Source organism: Ceratotherium simum, chromosome 8, assembly GCF_057802395.1.
Source record: "Ceratotherium simum simum isolate JZ-2026a chromosome 8, ASM5780239v1, whole genome shotgun sequence".
Taxonomy (NCBI): domain Eukaryota; kingdom Metazoa; phylum Chordata; class Mammalia; order Perissodactyla; family Rhinocerotidae; genus Ceratotherium; species Ceratotherium simum.
This window is the reverse complement of record NC_141907.1, coordinates 30,077,950-30,094,992: the sequence shown is the minus strand read 5'-3', so window position 1 is coordinate 30,094,992 and position 17,043 is coordinate 30,077,950. Positions and strand designations below refer to the sequence as shown.

The window sequence follows — 17,043 nt, the reverse complement described above, 5'->3', positions numbered from 1 at the left end:
ATAAATCACTTGCATTCTCATCTTGGACTCTGTTTCTGACCCAAGATAACGGTAGATGTAAGATCTTCCATTTTGAAATAAAGGCTTTCCCTTTATTTCATGATTTCCCTCTCTTTATGAGAGTCTGCTCCTCATGAACCTTAAAACTGTCTAAAACAGGGCCGGCCCCGTGGCTTAGCGGTTAAGCGCGCACGCTCCGCTGCTGGCGGCCCAGGGTTTGGATCCCGGGCGCGCACCGATGCACTGCTTCTCTGGCCATGCTGAGGCCGTGTCCCACATACAGCAACTAGAAGGATGTGCAACTATGACATACAACTATCTACTGGGGCTTTGGGGGAAAAAAAATAAAAAAAATAAAAACTGTCTAAAACATATCTCCTAATGAGCTGTCTAGAAAACAAGCAAATATGAAGGCAAAATGAAGACACTGAAATAACAAATTCAGTTTACATACACTTAATTATGAGATGAGCATAATACGAACAGTTAATTACTATCTCCATGGAATTTCAGAAATGAAGGAGCTATTTTAAAACTATTTTGAAGTTAGAAGAAACCTGTAAAAATAAATCTGTTATGAGTGGTTTCCAAAAGCACTTATTAAACTATCATGAATGAAATTATAGATAGCATAGTCCTATCAATCCTGGTTTGCATTTTAAGCACACCCTAAAGAACTATTCATATTTCTAGTTGAGGAATAAAAATCTAATACTATGATTCCATTTCTGCAAACATCAGTTATGGACCATCAGGATAGAACGTCATCTTTTATTGTCTACGACTGTATTACCTCTCGAAATGTTCACATAATTCGAATGATATCAAGCCACTCTGCATGGTTCTCACCACGACATCGTCAAGCACAAACCAACCACTGTCTCGGCTTCTGAATCCCAGTAATTTTAAAGATTCACAGGCATTGTTCCCAGGTTTTCTTACAGAAGCACTTTTTGTCCTGTATAATGGTAGCAGAAGAAAAATTGGTAAAATTTGTATAGCACAAATCATATTTAATGCATTCATACCTTCACCAAGTGAATAATCCAATAACAATTTATTAAGTATATACTATGTGCCACTAATCATACTGTGCACCAGGAATGCAAAGATAAGAAATATATTGCCCTTGCGCTACAGAAGCTCACAGTATTGCAGTATTACCCGATACAGAAAAAAGTATCTGTGTAGTAATTAAGGGAATGTACAGAGTGGTTTCGCAGCAGAAGGAAGGTGCTCAGGAAAGCTTGCAAAGTGAAAATGCTGATATTTGAGATGAGCTTTGGAGAATGAGAAGCATTTTACTACTGGCAAAAGAGTTAAGGGAATCCCTCAAAACATTAATAAACTTGCTGGTGTAAACCCAGATGCTTTAGGATATAGCCAAGAGTAGTGGTGTAGCATAATAGGTAAGACCACAGACTCTGGAACAAGACTGTCTACTTTAAAATCCTGGGTGGCTCTGCCTCTTGTTAACTGTATGATCATGGGCAAGTTTTCTGATCTCTCTGCATCTCAGTTTTCTTATCTATAATATGAGACTAATAATAGCATCTGCATCACAGGATTAAATTAGTTAATATCTGTAAAGCGCTTATAATTGTAGTAAGCATAAATGATATTAATATTCTCATCCTAATTCCTACAGCAGACAGAGCCAGTTAGCTTTCTTGTACAATTCCCTTCTTGCCTAACTTGCCCCACCCAGAAGCCCTGAAAGAGGCCACTGTATGTACCATGTGATACTTTCCCCCAGTTAGAGCTGATTTGATTAACAGTAGACCAATTTCCAACACTCTGCCAATCTGATTCTTTTTCTTTGGAGTTTGACTAAGTAAGAGACCCAGAGATTTTAACTTCTCATTGTCCTTTGGCTGCAGTGCCCTGAGCTATAAAAATAAATAAGCAGAGAAATTATTAAGAAAGGAAAAATAGAGCAGATGCTAAAAAAGAAAAGGAGAAAAATCAAAATGAAATAATCAGTGTAGTCCTAGAGATGGAGAAAGCAGAAATTACCCATTGTAGCCTTATAATAAACTCCTCTTCTTGAATTCACTTAAATGGATATCTGTTCCTTATAACTAAAGGAAGAAAAATCCTTGATACTCAACATCTTGCAGGAAAATAAAACCTGGTCTAATGATGCTACAACCCATAAGGGGACAGAACCGTTCTAGCTAGGTATTAAGAACGAAGACCCAAGTGTGAATCCCACATCCTTATTTGTGAATAGAATTAGTTATGGGTTTAAAACTACTTTAGTTTCGAAGGTTGAGCTGTTCTAGGACCCATAAATTAAGAACTGAAGTAGATTTAAAATGTTTACTCTGAAAACTTTAGACTGTGTTGATTCCTTCAGAGGATCAACCAGATTAAAATCAGGAGTATATGGGAAAAAAAAAAAACCTTTAGTTTTTGGCTTTGGTTTATAACCACAAATATGATAAATTTTATAACCCTTGGAAGTTAATAATTTATTAACACAGAAAGATGCACTCACACTGAATCCAAAACTTTGGTCATTTACTAGAAACTGACAATTAAATGCAATACTGATTTTTTTTTTCCTGATGGAAACTTTTACTTTTTTTCTACCAATAGCCTAACTTTTCTATGAGGACTTAACAGGTTCTCAACTGTAATGTGGCTAACCCTACTCCCAGGTCCAGGTAGGCGTATAACTTGAGCCAGATATTGCATTTGACATTCATTAATGCTGTTTGCCAAAAAAATCCAATTTCCCTCATTCTGAGCATGTGATAGGATTGCACTTCCTTGTCCCTGATGGTTGAGTGGGGCCATGTGACTAGTTCTGGCTAATGAATAGTGAGTGAAAGAAATATGTCACTGTGAAGCCAAGCATTTAATTTTGTTAATTTGGTTCTATCCAAAGTTCTTTGTCCTATCACCATGACGGCAATCAGCCAGTCATTGCCCTTTAACATAAGTCCAGGAGTGAGGATGACCAGGAGGCAGCTTGCCTTTTATGGCCACATAGCGTGTACGAGATATAAAGATTGTTGTTATAAGACCTTGGGATTTCAGGCTTTTGTTATTATGCTATAACCTAGGCTAACCCTCCCTGTATAGTACGTTTTCCTTTTGGTCCCAGTAATCTGCTCAGCGATGGGTTTGTGACAGATGTGCAGTTGAGAATAATACTCAGGGCCTCCATGTATATATTCATGGAGCAAAGAAGCTTCCTCTTTTCCACTGAATGTGGAGTTATGAAGATGTAGCCATACTGCCAGTATGAGGGACAAGCATGTCAGAGAATGGAAATGGCACAAAGGAAGGCAGAAAGAGAAGAGGAGAGAGACTGGGCCCCTTCTGAGTCAAGAAAAATATAAAGATAAAATATATCCCTAGTTTTTTTATTTCTATGGACCAAAGATTTTCTTTTTTCTTAAAAACTTTGGGTTTGCTTTTTTGTCACTTAAAATCAAGAGTTCTTACTGATATAAACACCAAATTTAGACTTCATTTTTTCCAGCTTTGTTGAGATACAACTGACATATAACATTGTGTAAGTTTAAGGTGTACAATGTGATGACTTGATGCAAAATGATTACCACAATAAAGTTAGTTAACACATCCATCACCTCAAATTTAGACTTTAATATGATAATAGATACGACTCATATTGAAAATAAACAATTTGGTGGCATCCTTATTTATCCCATTTGTTCTTAACAGCTCTGCAAATAAACTCTTCCTCTTATATATGCTCTTAGCAAATTTTGACAACTAGTATTGCTTAGCGGTGAATAGCACTTGATTATATGCCACAAAAGACAACATTCTGATGTACTATGAGTTCCATAAAACATAATCAACCTTTATTAAATCAATTTGTTTATTCAAGAATAACTGGGCTTGCTCTTTCTTGAGTCCAAGACTCTTCCCATATCCAAAATTCCAGGCATTGAGGGAATTATAATTGGCCCATTTGGGGTCAAGTGTTCAATTATAATGAACAGGGACATTGAAGAACATGAGAGCTCCCATTAGATTAGATCCACATAGAAAGGACAATTTCCAAAATTTTTGGTATAATTCCCAAAAAATAAAGTGGCTGGGTAAACAAAGCAACAAGTGTCCTCTCCAGGCTACCTTTCTCAGGTGTAACAGCGCCCTGACACATCCTTCCCAGATAAATGCCTTAATGCTACACAATTAAAAGACAGTCAGAAGATTTTTCCCAATGCAAAAAACATCTGCTCCAAGGTACCTCAACATGTTGTCTCTGCAAGTAGAATGGACATTACTGGGAACTTTTCAAGGATAGTTTCTTTTTCTTTTCTTTTTTAGACTTTATTTGTTTAGAGCAGTTTTAGGTTCACGGCAAAATTGAGAGGAACGTACAGGACTTCCCATATATCTCTTGCCGCCATACATGCATAGCCTCCCCCATTATCAACATCCCCCATCAGAGCGGTACATTTGCTATGGTTGGTAAACCTACATTGACACATCATAATCACCCAAAGTCCATAGTTTACATTACCATTCACTCTTTGTGTTGTATATTCTGTAGGTTTGGATAAATGTATAATGACATGTATCCATCATTATAGTATTATACAGAGTATTTTCACCACCCTAACAATCCTCTGTACCCTGCCTATTCATCCCTCTCCTACCCCAAACACTGGCAACCACTGATCTTTTTACTGTCTCCATAGTTTTACCTTTTCCGGATAGTCATCCAGTACATATCATACAGTATGCAGCGTTTTCAGATTGGCTTCTTTCACTTAGCAATATGCATTCAAGATTCCTCCGTGTCTTTTTGTGGCTTGATACTCATTTCTCTTTGGTGCTGAATAATATTCTGCTGTATAGATGTTGTATATCCATTCCCTCACTGAAGGACATCTTGGTTGCTTCCAAGTTTTGACAATTATGAATAAAGCTGCTATAATATCCTTGTGCAGGTTTTCGTGTGGACGTAAGTTTTCAACTCCTTTGGGTAAATACCAAGGTGCGCTATTACTGGATCATATGGTAAGAGTATGTTTAGTTTTGTAAGAAACCAACAAACTGTCTTCCAAAGTAGCTGTACCATTTTGCGTTTCCACCAGCAATGAATGAGAATTCCTGCTGCTCCATATCCTTACCAGCATTTGAGGTTTTCAGTGTCCTAGACGTTGACCATTCTAATAGGTACGTCATGGTATCTCATTGTTTTTTTAATTTGCATCTCGCTGATGACACATGTTATGGAGCATCTTCCCATATGCCCATTTGCCAACTGTATATCTTCCTTGGTGAGGTATCTGTTAAGGTCTTTCGCCCATTTTTTAACTGGGTTTTTTGTTTTTTTATTGTTGAGTTTTAAGAGTTCTTTGTATATTTTGGATAACAGTCCTTTATCACATCTGTCTTTTGCAAATCCTTTTCCCAGTCTGTGGCTCATCTTCTCATTCTCTTGACATTGTCTTTCCCAGAGCAGAAGTTTTTAATTTTAGGAAGTCCAGCATATCAATAATTTCTTTCATAGATCATACCTTTGGTGTTGCATCTAAAAAGTCACCGCCACACCCAAGATCATCTAGTTTTCACCTATGTTATTTTCTAGGAGTTTTATAATTTTGCATTTTACATTTATGTCTATAATCCATTTGAGTTAATTTTTGTGAAGAGTATAAGGTCTGTGTCCAGATTCACGTTTTTGTATGTGGATGTTCACTTGCTCCAGCACAGTTTGTTGAAAAGACTGTCTTTTCTCCTTGTATTTCCTGTTCTTTTTTGTCAACGATCAGTTGACTATAACATGTGGATCTATTTCTGGGTTCTCTCTTTTGTTCCACTGATCTATTTTTCTACCCTTTTGCTAGTACCACACCGTCTTGATTACTGCCGCTTTGTAGTAAGCCTTGAAGTCAAGTTGTGTCAATCCTCCAACTTTGTTCTTCTCCTTTAATATTGTGTTGGCTATTCTGGGTGATGGTTTCTTTTTGATTTGAAAGATAAAACTGAATTCATCCTCATCGGGCTTTCCAATCCAGAGGTAACATTACATGCTCTTAAATACAATGGTATATAATAAATTCAAAATATTTCCAGTACACTACCTCCAAGTTTAACAAATGTGAAAAATCATATTTGTTCAGTAAGCATGTCCTTCAAAATTTCGCTGAAGTTTTACTCCATTAAATGAAGTTAACCTGTGTTGACAATATAGTTCTGGCTGATCAGTACAAAGAGAAATACAGCATGTGTGATTTTACTATTCATAAAATCACCATTTCTTAATGTAAAACATGGTGACTGTAGTTGATAACACTGTATTATATAATTGAAATTTGCTAAGAGAGTAGAATTTAAATGTTCTCACCCCAAAAAGAAAAAAAAGGTAAATATATGAGGTGATGGATGTGTTAATTAACTAGATGGGAGGAATTCTTTCATAATGTATACATATATCAGATCACCATGATGTACACTTTAAATATCTTACAATTTTATTTGTCAATTATACCTCAATAAAGCTGAAAAACATAGAGAAAATGACCTCTTCTTTTTAGATTGACTCTCTAAAATATTATGAATTTAATATACAAAACACAGGACTATAAATAACAAATAGAGAATAAGTAATCTAAGGCCTCTCCCTCCCTAATGCTAACCAACTGGATCCTGACAAACATACTTTTTAATACTTTTTGTTGTTGTTTTGCATAAGCAGGAGGAATCTTAAAGGAATGTCCCAAATTCCCCTTCAAAAAATGTGTAAGCCAGGGTTGAAGATGAGGGGGCAACCAGACTGGAATGATAGGATTACCACAAGGATAAATTCCTTTCCAATAATTTAGATACAGGAGACTAAAACTGTAAGTGATAATCAATTGAGCAGAACAAGGAACTGTGATCCTTGGGATCCCATCCATAAAAAGTGAACTTGAGACCTTGACCAAGACTCTTAACGAGGCTAAAGCAGTCCCAGGTGAGTAGCACCTGGTTCTCAGCAGAGGCAGAAACAAACGCCATCTGGAGGAAGGCAGCTCCATTTATGCCTTCAGAATTCTCAGATGTATATGCTCACAAACAAAAGTCCCCAAACAAGGAAGTCAACACCAGGAATGACAAACAGCAGAAGCAACAGGAAACACCTTCAAAGACTGCGGGTATTGGAATTAGTAGATACAGAATGAAAACAACTGTGTATGAAAAGTTTAATAAGATAAAGGACAGTATCATAAAAATAAGCAGGCAGCAAGAGACTATCACGAATGATTAGGGGGATTTGAATAAGAGCTAAATAGAACGTTAAGGTACAAAAAATATAATTGCTGAAAACAGTAACTCAATGGTAGATTAAAAATAGATTTTAAAATTATGCAACGTTAGTGGCATTTGAACTGGAATGTGAAGAAATTACACAGAATATAGCACACAGAGACAGGGAGATGAAAAATATAAAAGAGAAGCAAAGAAATACGAAATTTAGAAAGAGATGGTTTAATATACATCTAATTGGAAATCCAGAAGGACAGAGTGGATAAAATGGAGGAAAGAAAATATTTGATTAGAAAACATTAGAATTTCTCAGAAATGTGAAAAGACATAAATCTACTTATTCAGGAAGCACGATGTATTGCATTCAGAAAAAATTTTTAAAATTCACATCTAGATACATCATAGAAAAATGCAGAACATCAAGTACAAAGAAAAGATCTTAAAAGCAGCCAGCAAGATAAAACAGATCACCCATAAAGTTATGAAAATTAAATTTACTGAGTTCTTTACAACATCAATAATAAAATCCATAAACAATGGCATAATATCTCCAAAGAAATGAGAAAAAAAATCAATGTAAGTCTAGACTCTTATGCCAAATGTGATAGCTGGTCTCCAAAGATGCTAATCATACCTCTCAGTATTCACGCCCTTGTGTAGCACTCTCTTTCAATGAACCAGAGCCAGCTCTGTGATTTGCTTTAAAACCAATAGAATGTTACAGAAGTGATGATCTGATAATTCCAGGCTTAAGAATTAAGAAAGCCTGGCAACATCTACTTTTGCATTTTTCGAAGCTCTGATCCTCCATGTAAGTAGTCCACATGAAAGACCACATGACAGAAAGAGGCCATATGGAGAAGTCAGGTGGAAAGAAAGGGGCCTTGGCACTACATGGAGCGAAAATGAGGCCCAACCGTTTCTGCATACCAGCTGAGTCCAGGCTTCCAGCTATCACTACCAAGCCTCCACACATGTGAATAAAGCCATCTTGGACTTCCCACCTCAGACACCATCTTACTGCAATGCATAATAGACCTCAAGCAAGATCAACAAAAGAACTATCCAGCTGAGGCCCCAAACAACCCATAGACTCATGAGAAATAATAAAATATTTGGCATAGTTTGATATGCAGGAATAGATAACTGAAACATCCAGCAAAGTTTTAATCAACATCAGAAAACAAAATCAGCTGCGCCTTTGATTATTACTTCTGTTTTTTTTTTTCTAAAGTTTATTTTATTTTACTTTTTTTCTGAGGAAGATCAACCCTGAGCTAACAGCCATGCCAATCCTCCACTTTTTGCTGAGGAAGACCGACCCTGAGCTAACATCTATTGCCAATCCTCCTCCTTCTTTTCCCCAAAGCCCCAGTAGATAGTTGTACGTCATAGTTGTACATCCTTCTAGTTGCTGTATGTGGGACACGGCCTCAGCATGGCCGGAGAAGAGGTGCATCGGTGCGCGCCCGGAATCCGAACCCGGGCGCATACAATATGCATACAATATGCAAAAAAAGGATACACAGACAAATGGAAAGACATTGTGTGCTCATGGATTGGAAGAATTAACATTATTAAAATGTCCATACTGCCCAAAGTGATGTACAGATTCAACCCAATCTCTATCTAATGGCTTTCTTTACAGAGATAGGAAAAACAGTCTTAAAATTCATATAGAACCCAAAAAAAACCCCGAATAGCCAAATCAATCTTGAGCAAGAAGGACAAAGCTGGAGGCAACACACTTCCTGATTTCAAAATATATTACAAAGCCACAGTAATCAAAACAATATGGTACTGGCATGAAAATAGAGCACTGGAAGAGAATAGAGAGCCTAGAAATGAATCCACGCATCTATAGTCAACCAGTCTTTGACAAGGAAGTGAAAATCACACAATGGGGAAAAGATGTTCTATTTAACAAACGGTTTTGGGAAAACTGGATGTCCACCTGCAGAAGAATGAAATTGGAACATATGCAAAACTTAACTTGAAATGGATTAAAAACTTAAACATCATGACTGGAAGGGAAAACAAAACTGTCATTGCTTAAAGATGATATAAGAATTTACATTAAAAACTTGAAGGAATTCTCAAATAAATATTAGAAATAATGAGAGAGTTTAGAAAGGTGGCTGGCTTCAATACCATTGTAGACAAATCCACTAAATCCATATATACATAAATAAATATATATATACATATATATATCCCCAACAAACAGAAAACAAAAATTTTAAATATAATTTATAATAGCAGCCAAAACTATAAAGTATCTAGAAATAAGTCTAGCAAAGCACGTGTAGTACATGTATGGAGACTTTTATATAACACTTCATTGGAAGACATTAGAGAACCACACAAATAGAAGCATATATAATAGTAATAGATTAAAAGACTCAATATAGTAAAGATGTTATTTTCTCTCAAATTGACCTCGAGGTCAGAGGCAATTACAGTTAAAATCCCAACAGAGTTTGTTCTTGTGGACCTTGACAAACTAATTCGATTTTATATGAATGGGAAAATTTGAAGAGAAAAACCAAAGTTCTCCTGAAGAAGAACATGATATGATTTACTTACCAGATATCAACTTATCATAAAACTACAATTATTAAGACAGTGTTATATTGGCTCAAAACTAGATAAAAAGACTGACCAATGGAATAGCCCAGAATAAGGAAATTTGTTATATGACAGAGGAGGCGTTGCAGAGTATTGGGGAAAGAAAAAAAGATTCACCAAACGATGAAGGGAAAATATGTTATCCATGTGGAAAAAAATTATACTCCTACCTCACACTGTATGCAAAAGTCAATTTCAGATGGTTTAAAGACTTAAATGAAATTCAAACTTTTAAAATTATAAGATAATAAAGAAGAACATTTTCATGATTTCAGGAGATAGAAGTATTTTAGGACCAGGACACAAAGCATTAGTCATAAAAAAATATGATAAATTCAGCACATAAATATGAAAATACAAGCCACAAACTGGCAAATGATTAGCATTGATAATATGATAAGAAATCCTACAAATCAATGTAAAGAATTCAAAATGAGCAAAAAACATTTCATATATAAGAAATGTGACATTATCAGACATTTCACATGTAAGGAAACACAAATGTCTAATAAAAGACATTCTGAAAGATGTCAGCTTCATTGTAATCAGAACATTGCAGATTAAAACCACATGAGATCTATTTTATACCCATTAGATTTTCAAAATTATAAAACCTGACAATATGCAAGACTGGAGAAGATGAGGAGCAGCAGTGGGAGATTGTAGTTTAGTTCTACCATTTCATAAAGCTTGTAAAACCACACGTATGCATACCCTCTGATTCAACAGTTAGATTTCCAGGTACATACTCTAAAGCAGTACTTGCGCAAATATACCTTGAGTCAAGAATAGTCATTATAGTACTATCTGTATTAGCAGAACATTGAAAACAACCCAAATGTCCATCAATAGGAAAATGGATAAATAAAATATATACTTATTTTCATAGAACATCATATAGCAATAAAAATGAACATACACAATTAAAAATGAAAAAGCAAGACCATGAGACTATATACACAGTAGGATACATTTTTACAAAGCTCAATCACAGACAAAGCCAAACAAGACATTGTATAGGGATGAATAAAAATATACACGATAAAACTAAAAAATAAATAAAAGCAAAGAAATAATTCAAAATTTCCAAATACTGGTTAACTTTGGTAGGATAAGAAGTGGCTGTAGTAGGGAGGCTGGGGATGGGATAGGCAAGGGGCAAATGAGGAGATGCAATTGTTTTGATAATATCCAATTTCTTAAGATATGTGGTAGCTTTTGTGTGTGTGTGTATGTGTGTGTGTGTGGAAGATCAGCCCTGAGCTAACATCCATGCTAATCCTCCTCTTTTTGCTGAGGAAGACTGGCTCTGAGCTAACATCTATTGCCCATCCTCCTCCTTTTTTTTTTCCCCCAAAGCCCCAGTAGATAGTTGTATGTCATAGCTGCACATCCTTCTAGTTGCTGTATGTGGGACGAGGCCTCAGCATGGCCGGAGAAGCGGTGCGTTGGTGCACGCCCGGGATCCGAACCCGGGCCGCCAGAAGCAGAATGTGCACATTTAACCACTAGGCCACGGGGCCGGCCCAGTTATGTGGTAGCTTTAACAGTCTGTCCATTTTATTATTACGTGATATGACACACGTATTTTACACATATTCTTGTGTATGACTCAATATTACATTTCAACAAGTTAAAACCAATAGCATTATGTAGAAATGACATTTTTCATGAGCAAAAACATTTTCTAGGTAACTCTCTAAAATATTTCTTGTATAATATGGAATAAGCATCTATTTAATAAAATAATTCCCCCTTTCATTTCTATCAAGAAATCTTTTCTGGCTCAGAATTACATGACTCACATCTTTTCCCCAGAAATCATTCAGACATGAAGGAATGTAATGCAATAAAGACCTTTAATGCTTCATATTCAGACTATGTTTTGGCCTTAACTAGTTTTTATCTTTTTTATTTTATGAGGCATGAATTGCTTCATTGTGTTTCTAGTTCCACAGAAAATGTTCAACTGGCTTTCACCCTTTGATGAAAGAATGTTAAATAAATGATTAATATATGTTCTCATTTGATTGATTTATGCCTCGCTGGATGGAGAAAATACATCTACCAAATCTAGCACCAATAACAACAGAGCACGTTATAACACATAGATTTAACATTGTCAAAAAGTATAGAGGAATTAGTAATACAATTTACATTTCTATACATTTACTCATTAATTTATTTAATTCACCTAACATTTTTTGAGCACCAACTATGTTGTACTTGTGCTGAGTGATGATAAATGAAAAGGGAATTTAGTAATACTGACATATGATGTAAAATGTGCACAAAGAATGGGGCTGACACAAAGAGAGGACTAATCAATCCCTCCTGGAGATCTTAGAATGTCTTGACAGATAAGGAAAAAGTTGAGCTGCCACTTACAGAATAAACAAGAGTTCTTTAACTAAACATGGTAGAAAAAGGATTTCCCAGCAGAGAGATCATGTACTAAGGCAAAGAAATTAGCACTTGAGCCAATCAAATTGATGACAAGTGGCCATCTTCCCACTAAGTAGGAATGCTGGACAAAATCTGACACACACACACACAGGTTAGATGAACTCAAAAGCTGGAAAGAAAATCCCCTTGATCTGGAAGCAAACAAACAAAAAGAATTTCAAAAAGCTAGAATTCTCTTCCCTCCCTCAGGAACATCAGGAACTGATTTTATGGGAACTTCCACCCTCATCAGCCTGTCCCCATCCCACCAGCCATGCACACACACCAGGTGTGTGGGGGCTGGATTTTAATGTGTACTCAGGGACATCACATACAGCCTCCAGCTGTTAGCTGAAACTAACTCAGTCATAAAACTGGAATCCCAAAAGGGCAGCATTGGCCATGAAGGCGGAAACAACAAAAGCAATCAAAATCCTTTTGAACATTGGCTCAAGAAAGCAACAAAGAAGTACACGAAAACTGCTTCGGGTGGGACGGAAGGGAAGAAGAAAAGTTGATCCAATCAAAAATTACAATCAGTACTTGGAAATGAATTTCTAAGGGTAAAGTTCATAGAATGGAATTAGCATGATAGACAATGTACTAGATATCACCATGCTAATAGATATGAGAGTAAATACCATGCTAATAGATGATAGAATAATCTGAGACCATAAAATGAGTATGTTTACAATTATTAAAGGAATAAAGGAAGAAATAGAAAGCCTAAGGAAAAAACAAAGCAACTTGGAAAAAGATTTTTAAAATATAGCAACAGCCTTTTATAAATGAGAATTTTAGTGATTAAAATGAACAGTTTAAACACTGATGGGGAAATTGGTAAAAATATATGATAAATCCAAGGAAATCATCCCAATACAGCATATAAAGTATTAAAAATGTTAAAAATTAAAATGGACAACAGTATAAATTATGTTTAACCCATTTATATTTATTGTCACAATTGATTTTATTTATATCATCTAAAGTTTTCTCTTTAATGTCACCGTGATGTTTTCTTTTCTTTCTGTTATCTCTGCCATATGAACTTTTCCTTTTTCACTTTTTCTTTTATATTATTTATGTTCAGTACCAGATTTTTAAAAGTAAAAATAAGACTGTCCTATTCTTGATCTCTTAAATTTCACTTTATCTAGTCAGCTCATCAATTTTATCTATCTATTTTTTTGTTAAGAACTTGTGAGTAGGACATTTTGTGAGCCCTTGTATTAAAAAAAAAAAATTTCTTTGTTGGGTGAAAATCCTAATTTCACAACACCTTCCCTCAAAACTTCAAAGGTTTTCGTCCATTTTTTTCTTGATATTTCATGCTGCAAAGAAGGAGACTGAAGCTAGACTAATTTCACTCCTTTTTACTTAATCTGTTTCTGCTGAATGGATGCTCAAAAAATTATATTTTATTTAAATTTACATTTCAGTTTGCCACCTTATGTCTAAGTATAGGGTTTTTTCCATAAATTTTGTCTAGTAATCAATCTGCACTTTCTAAATCAAGGTTTTAATCAACATCAGAAAACAAATTCAACTGTGCCTTTGATTATTACTTCCGTTTTTTTTTTTTTAAGTTTATTTTATTTTACGTTTTTTCTGAGGAAGATCAACCCTGAGCTAACAGCCATGCCAATCCTCCTCTTTTTGCTGAGGAAGACCGACCCTGAGCTAACATCTATTGCCAATCCTCCTCCTTTTTTTCCCCAAAGCCCCAATAGATAGTTGTATGTCATAGTTGCACATCCTTCTAGTTGCTGTATGTGGGACACGGCCTCAGCATGGCCGGAGAAGCGGTGCGTTGGTGCGCGCCTGGGATCCGAACCCTGGCCCCCAGTGGCGGAGTGCATGCACTTAACCGCTAAGCCAAGGTGCTGGCTCCCTGATTATTACTTCTTTTATGGTTGTGTTGGTCTCTTCTTCTATGGTACTATAATTATTGGGTTACATCACTTCAAAAGATTCCTTATCATACTTCGATTGCTTTTCAGCTCAGCTATTATCTTGTATCTCATCCTCCTGTCCTTTTGTCTTTTCCTGGTCTGTCCTGATGGCTTTCTGTTTCTTGGAAATTATGCTTACTACTATACCTACAAAATAGATTTCTGTAATGTTCTCTAGGTAACTGTAATTCTCATTATTCAAATTCCTGTGAAATGTCAAGATGATGCTCTCTTTCTTTATTTCTAGTTTGTTTTTTGTTGCTTTCACTCTTCTTTTGAAATCGTGGTATTGATTGGTATTAATTTTTTTCCTTAAGATACCATGTAGGATTTTGTTTTTTCTTGTCCTTGAATCAATGTTCATCCGCCCACTTTCAGTTTGGTTGCCATTTGAATCTCTTTCTCAGATTTGGAGGTCAGATCCACGTGTATAATTTCCAAACCAATTTTCAGCGTCTAGTCATTTTTACCAGGTATAAATGACTTACTCTGGACTAAGGTGTAACCTTCTCCTACCTGTGCTGACTGGATTTCCAGTACTTTGAATCAACTGAGTGTATGAAAATGTGCCACCCTCAGTATGCATTTCTGTTAGGGCTCTTACTGCCTCTGCCTTTACCCCTACACTTGTGGGAATTTCATTTTTGGCAATGCAATATGCTGCCTCCATTTTCTCTCTACGTTCTGCTCTGTTGTTTCTGAGGGATGTGGAAATCTAGCAAAGGAGGGGCAAAGGAACACTGATCTAATCACTTCCAAAATTGATATTTGTGTATTACACAGATAAATTTATATTCTCATTGGTATATGTAGACTATGGGATTAGACAATTGGGGATAGCCAAATTGTTTTTTCTATCATCTTTCTGGCAAATGGTGCTGCTTTGTTTTGTGATGTAAAGTACATGTCAGTCACAAATTATTTTTATTAATCTTTTGCCATCCACTCTATAGACAGTAGAAATAGTCAACTAGATTCTAGCAACAGGTTACCAGTCAGAATCAATTTTTAGAGTTGTTTAAGTTCTTATCTTTAAATATATATATGTAGGTATTTTAGGGGATATTTAAAGAGAATGTCTTAATCTATTAGAATGATACATTTTAGATTGGAAGCTCCAGTACATTTCTGGTTTTAAATCTTACTTTACCATGATATATAGGAACATGGATTAACTACATTGCCACCAAGTAGCAAAAGTATATATAACTGGACCATGTCTATATTTCCATGTTCTCTCTCATCTATCTAACACTAGAGAAAGTTTGATTTCTTCTCCCAGCTACAACACAACTTTCTACTATTTCCAGCCCCCTAAATTGCAAACATAGTGGGAAAGAACAAATAATCCACTTTTCAAATTCTAGCCTTGCAACCTCAAACTAAATAAGGATGGCTGCCTAGAGTCATGATTAGAAATAGAGAGATGTGAATCCACACCAAGGTTGCACCAGTTGGTAGGTATAGGTACTTGTGAAAGTTCTTAATCTCATTGAGTTTCAGTCTTCTCACTGATACAATGAAGATAAGGTGGTGGGGAAATTGGATGAGATAATATACATAAGGAAGCTGGAACATTAACCTTCTCAATTAATAGTAGTTATTATTTCAATTAAGTGTCTGAACTTGTTTCTCTCTCATCTAGTTTTTCAAAGAAAAAAATTTCCCTGCAGAACCAAAGAATAGAAAAGTTCCCTTCTACTATTTTCATTAAGAACAGAAAATAAGTATTAAATGAAAGAACAGAAATTCAGATCAGGATTACTATTTTCAGTGTACCCTATTTGTTGTTAGCATTTCATCTCCAATTTCATTTCTGGCCAGTAACTGAATATGTATAATTTTCTTATTGGTGGAGATTTTGTTTAACCATAAAAGTTAGGAGAGGGTGGAATCTACCTATATGGCAAATGTAGACCCAAATTTAATTTGTTTTAGAAAAGATCAGGTTAATCTTTTTCCTGTATTAACAGAACACTCTTAAAGAAAGAAATTAAAATCACCATACCACATCTTTGTAATTAATCATATCATAAATTCTTTGAAAACAGGGATTCATTTTGCCTCTTTTTATCAATCTTACCACATAGAGTACTTTTGGGCCCATTACAGCTAAAATCATTACCTTTTGTAGATCACCAATATTTTATGTCTACATTAAAAATATTTCATAGTATTTCAATACTGATATTTAAATACAAGGCATCTGATTACATTTTTAAATCATTTAAGTTTCCTTGTTTACCATCAAGTCAGTTAGAGATATTAGGATCTCACTCACCGGTTGAGGTATAAAGGTATGATCTTGTTTATTGTGGCACGAGCTGTTCTTTTATGATCTATCTCAGACCTAAGATTCCTTTTATCAGGATGTGGAGAACAAGGTAGGAATACAGTGACTGGCTTCTGGAAAGGATGTGTTGATGGGTGCTGAACGTGAATCAGAGGACTTGTGCATAGTACTGAGTAGGAAGTATCTTGCTGTGTTTTTAAATATGCCACCACAGATGGGTCAACTGGTTGGACCTAAACAAAGAAAAATGTATATATTCCTATATTCTAATAGCAAAAGATCAAAGTATCAGCACATTTCTAAGCCAATTTTCTGAAAATTTGATGGAACATAGTTTCATTCATTTCTGTACACATTGTTGGCTGGAATCAACACTGCATTAATTTATTAAAATTAATAAATTTAGTCTCTTTTTTTACAATGTCTTTGGTCTCTTTTTAACAAAGTCTTTCTGAAATCTAGGTTCCCTGTCCTATGTTATAA

At 35.5% G+C, this 17,043-nt stretch overlaps 1 protein-coding gene across 1 annotated transcript in view; it reads right to left on the bottom strand.

Annotated features, from left to right (window-relative positions):
• DTHD1 (death domain containing 1) overlaps positions 1 to 17,043 on the bottom strand; it is a 68,029-nt gene that overhangs the window by 40,341 nt on the left and 10,645 nt on the right. Inside the window, exons 5-6 of the mRNA XM_004418967.3 lie at positions 16,549 to 16,793; positions 794 to 958 (exon numbers count right to left, since the gene is read on the bottom strand). Of these exons, the coding sequence (XP_004419024.2) occupies positions 794 to 958; positions 16,549 to 16,793 (410 nt within the window). The remainder of the gene's footprint in view (positions 1 to 793; positions 959 to 16,548; positions 16,794 to 17,043) is intronic.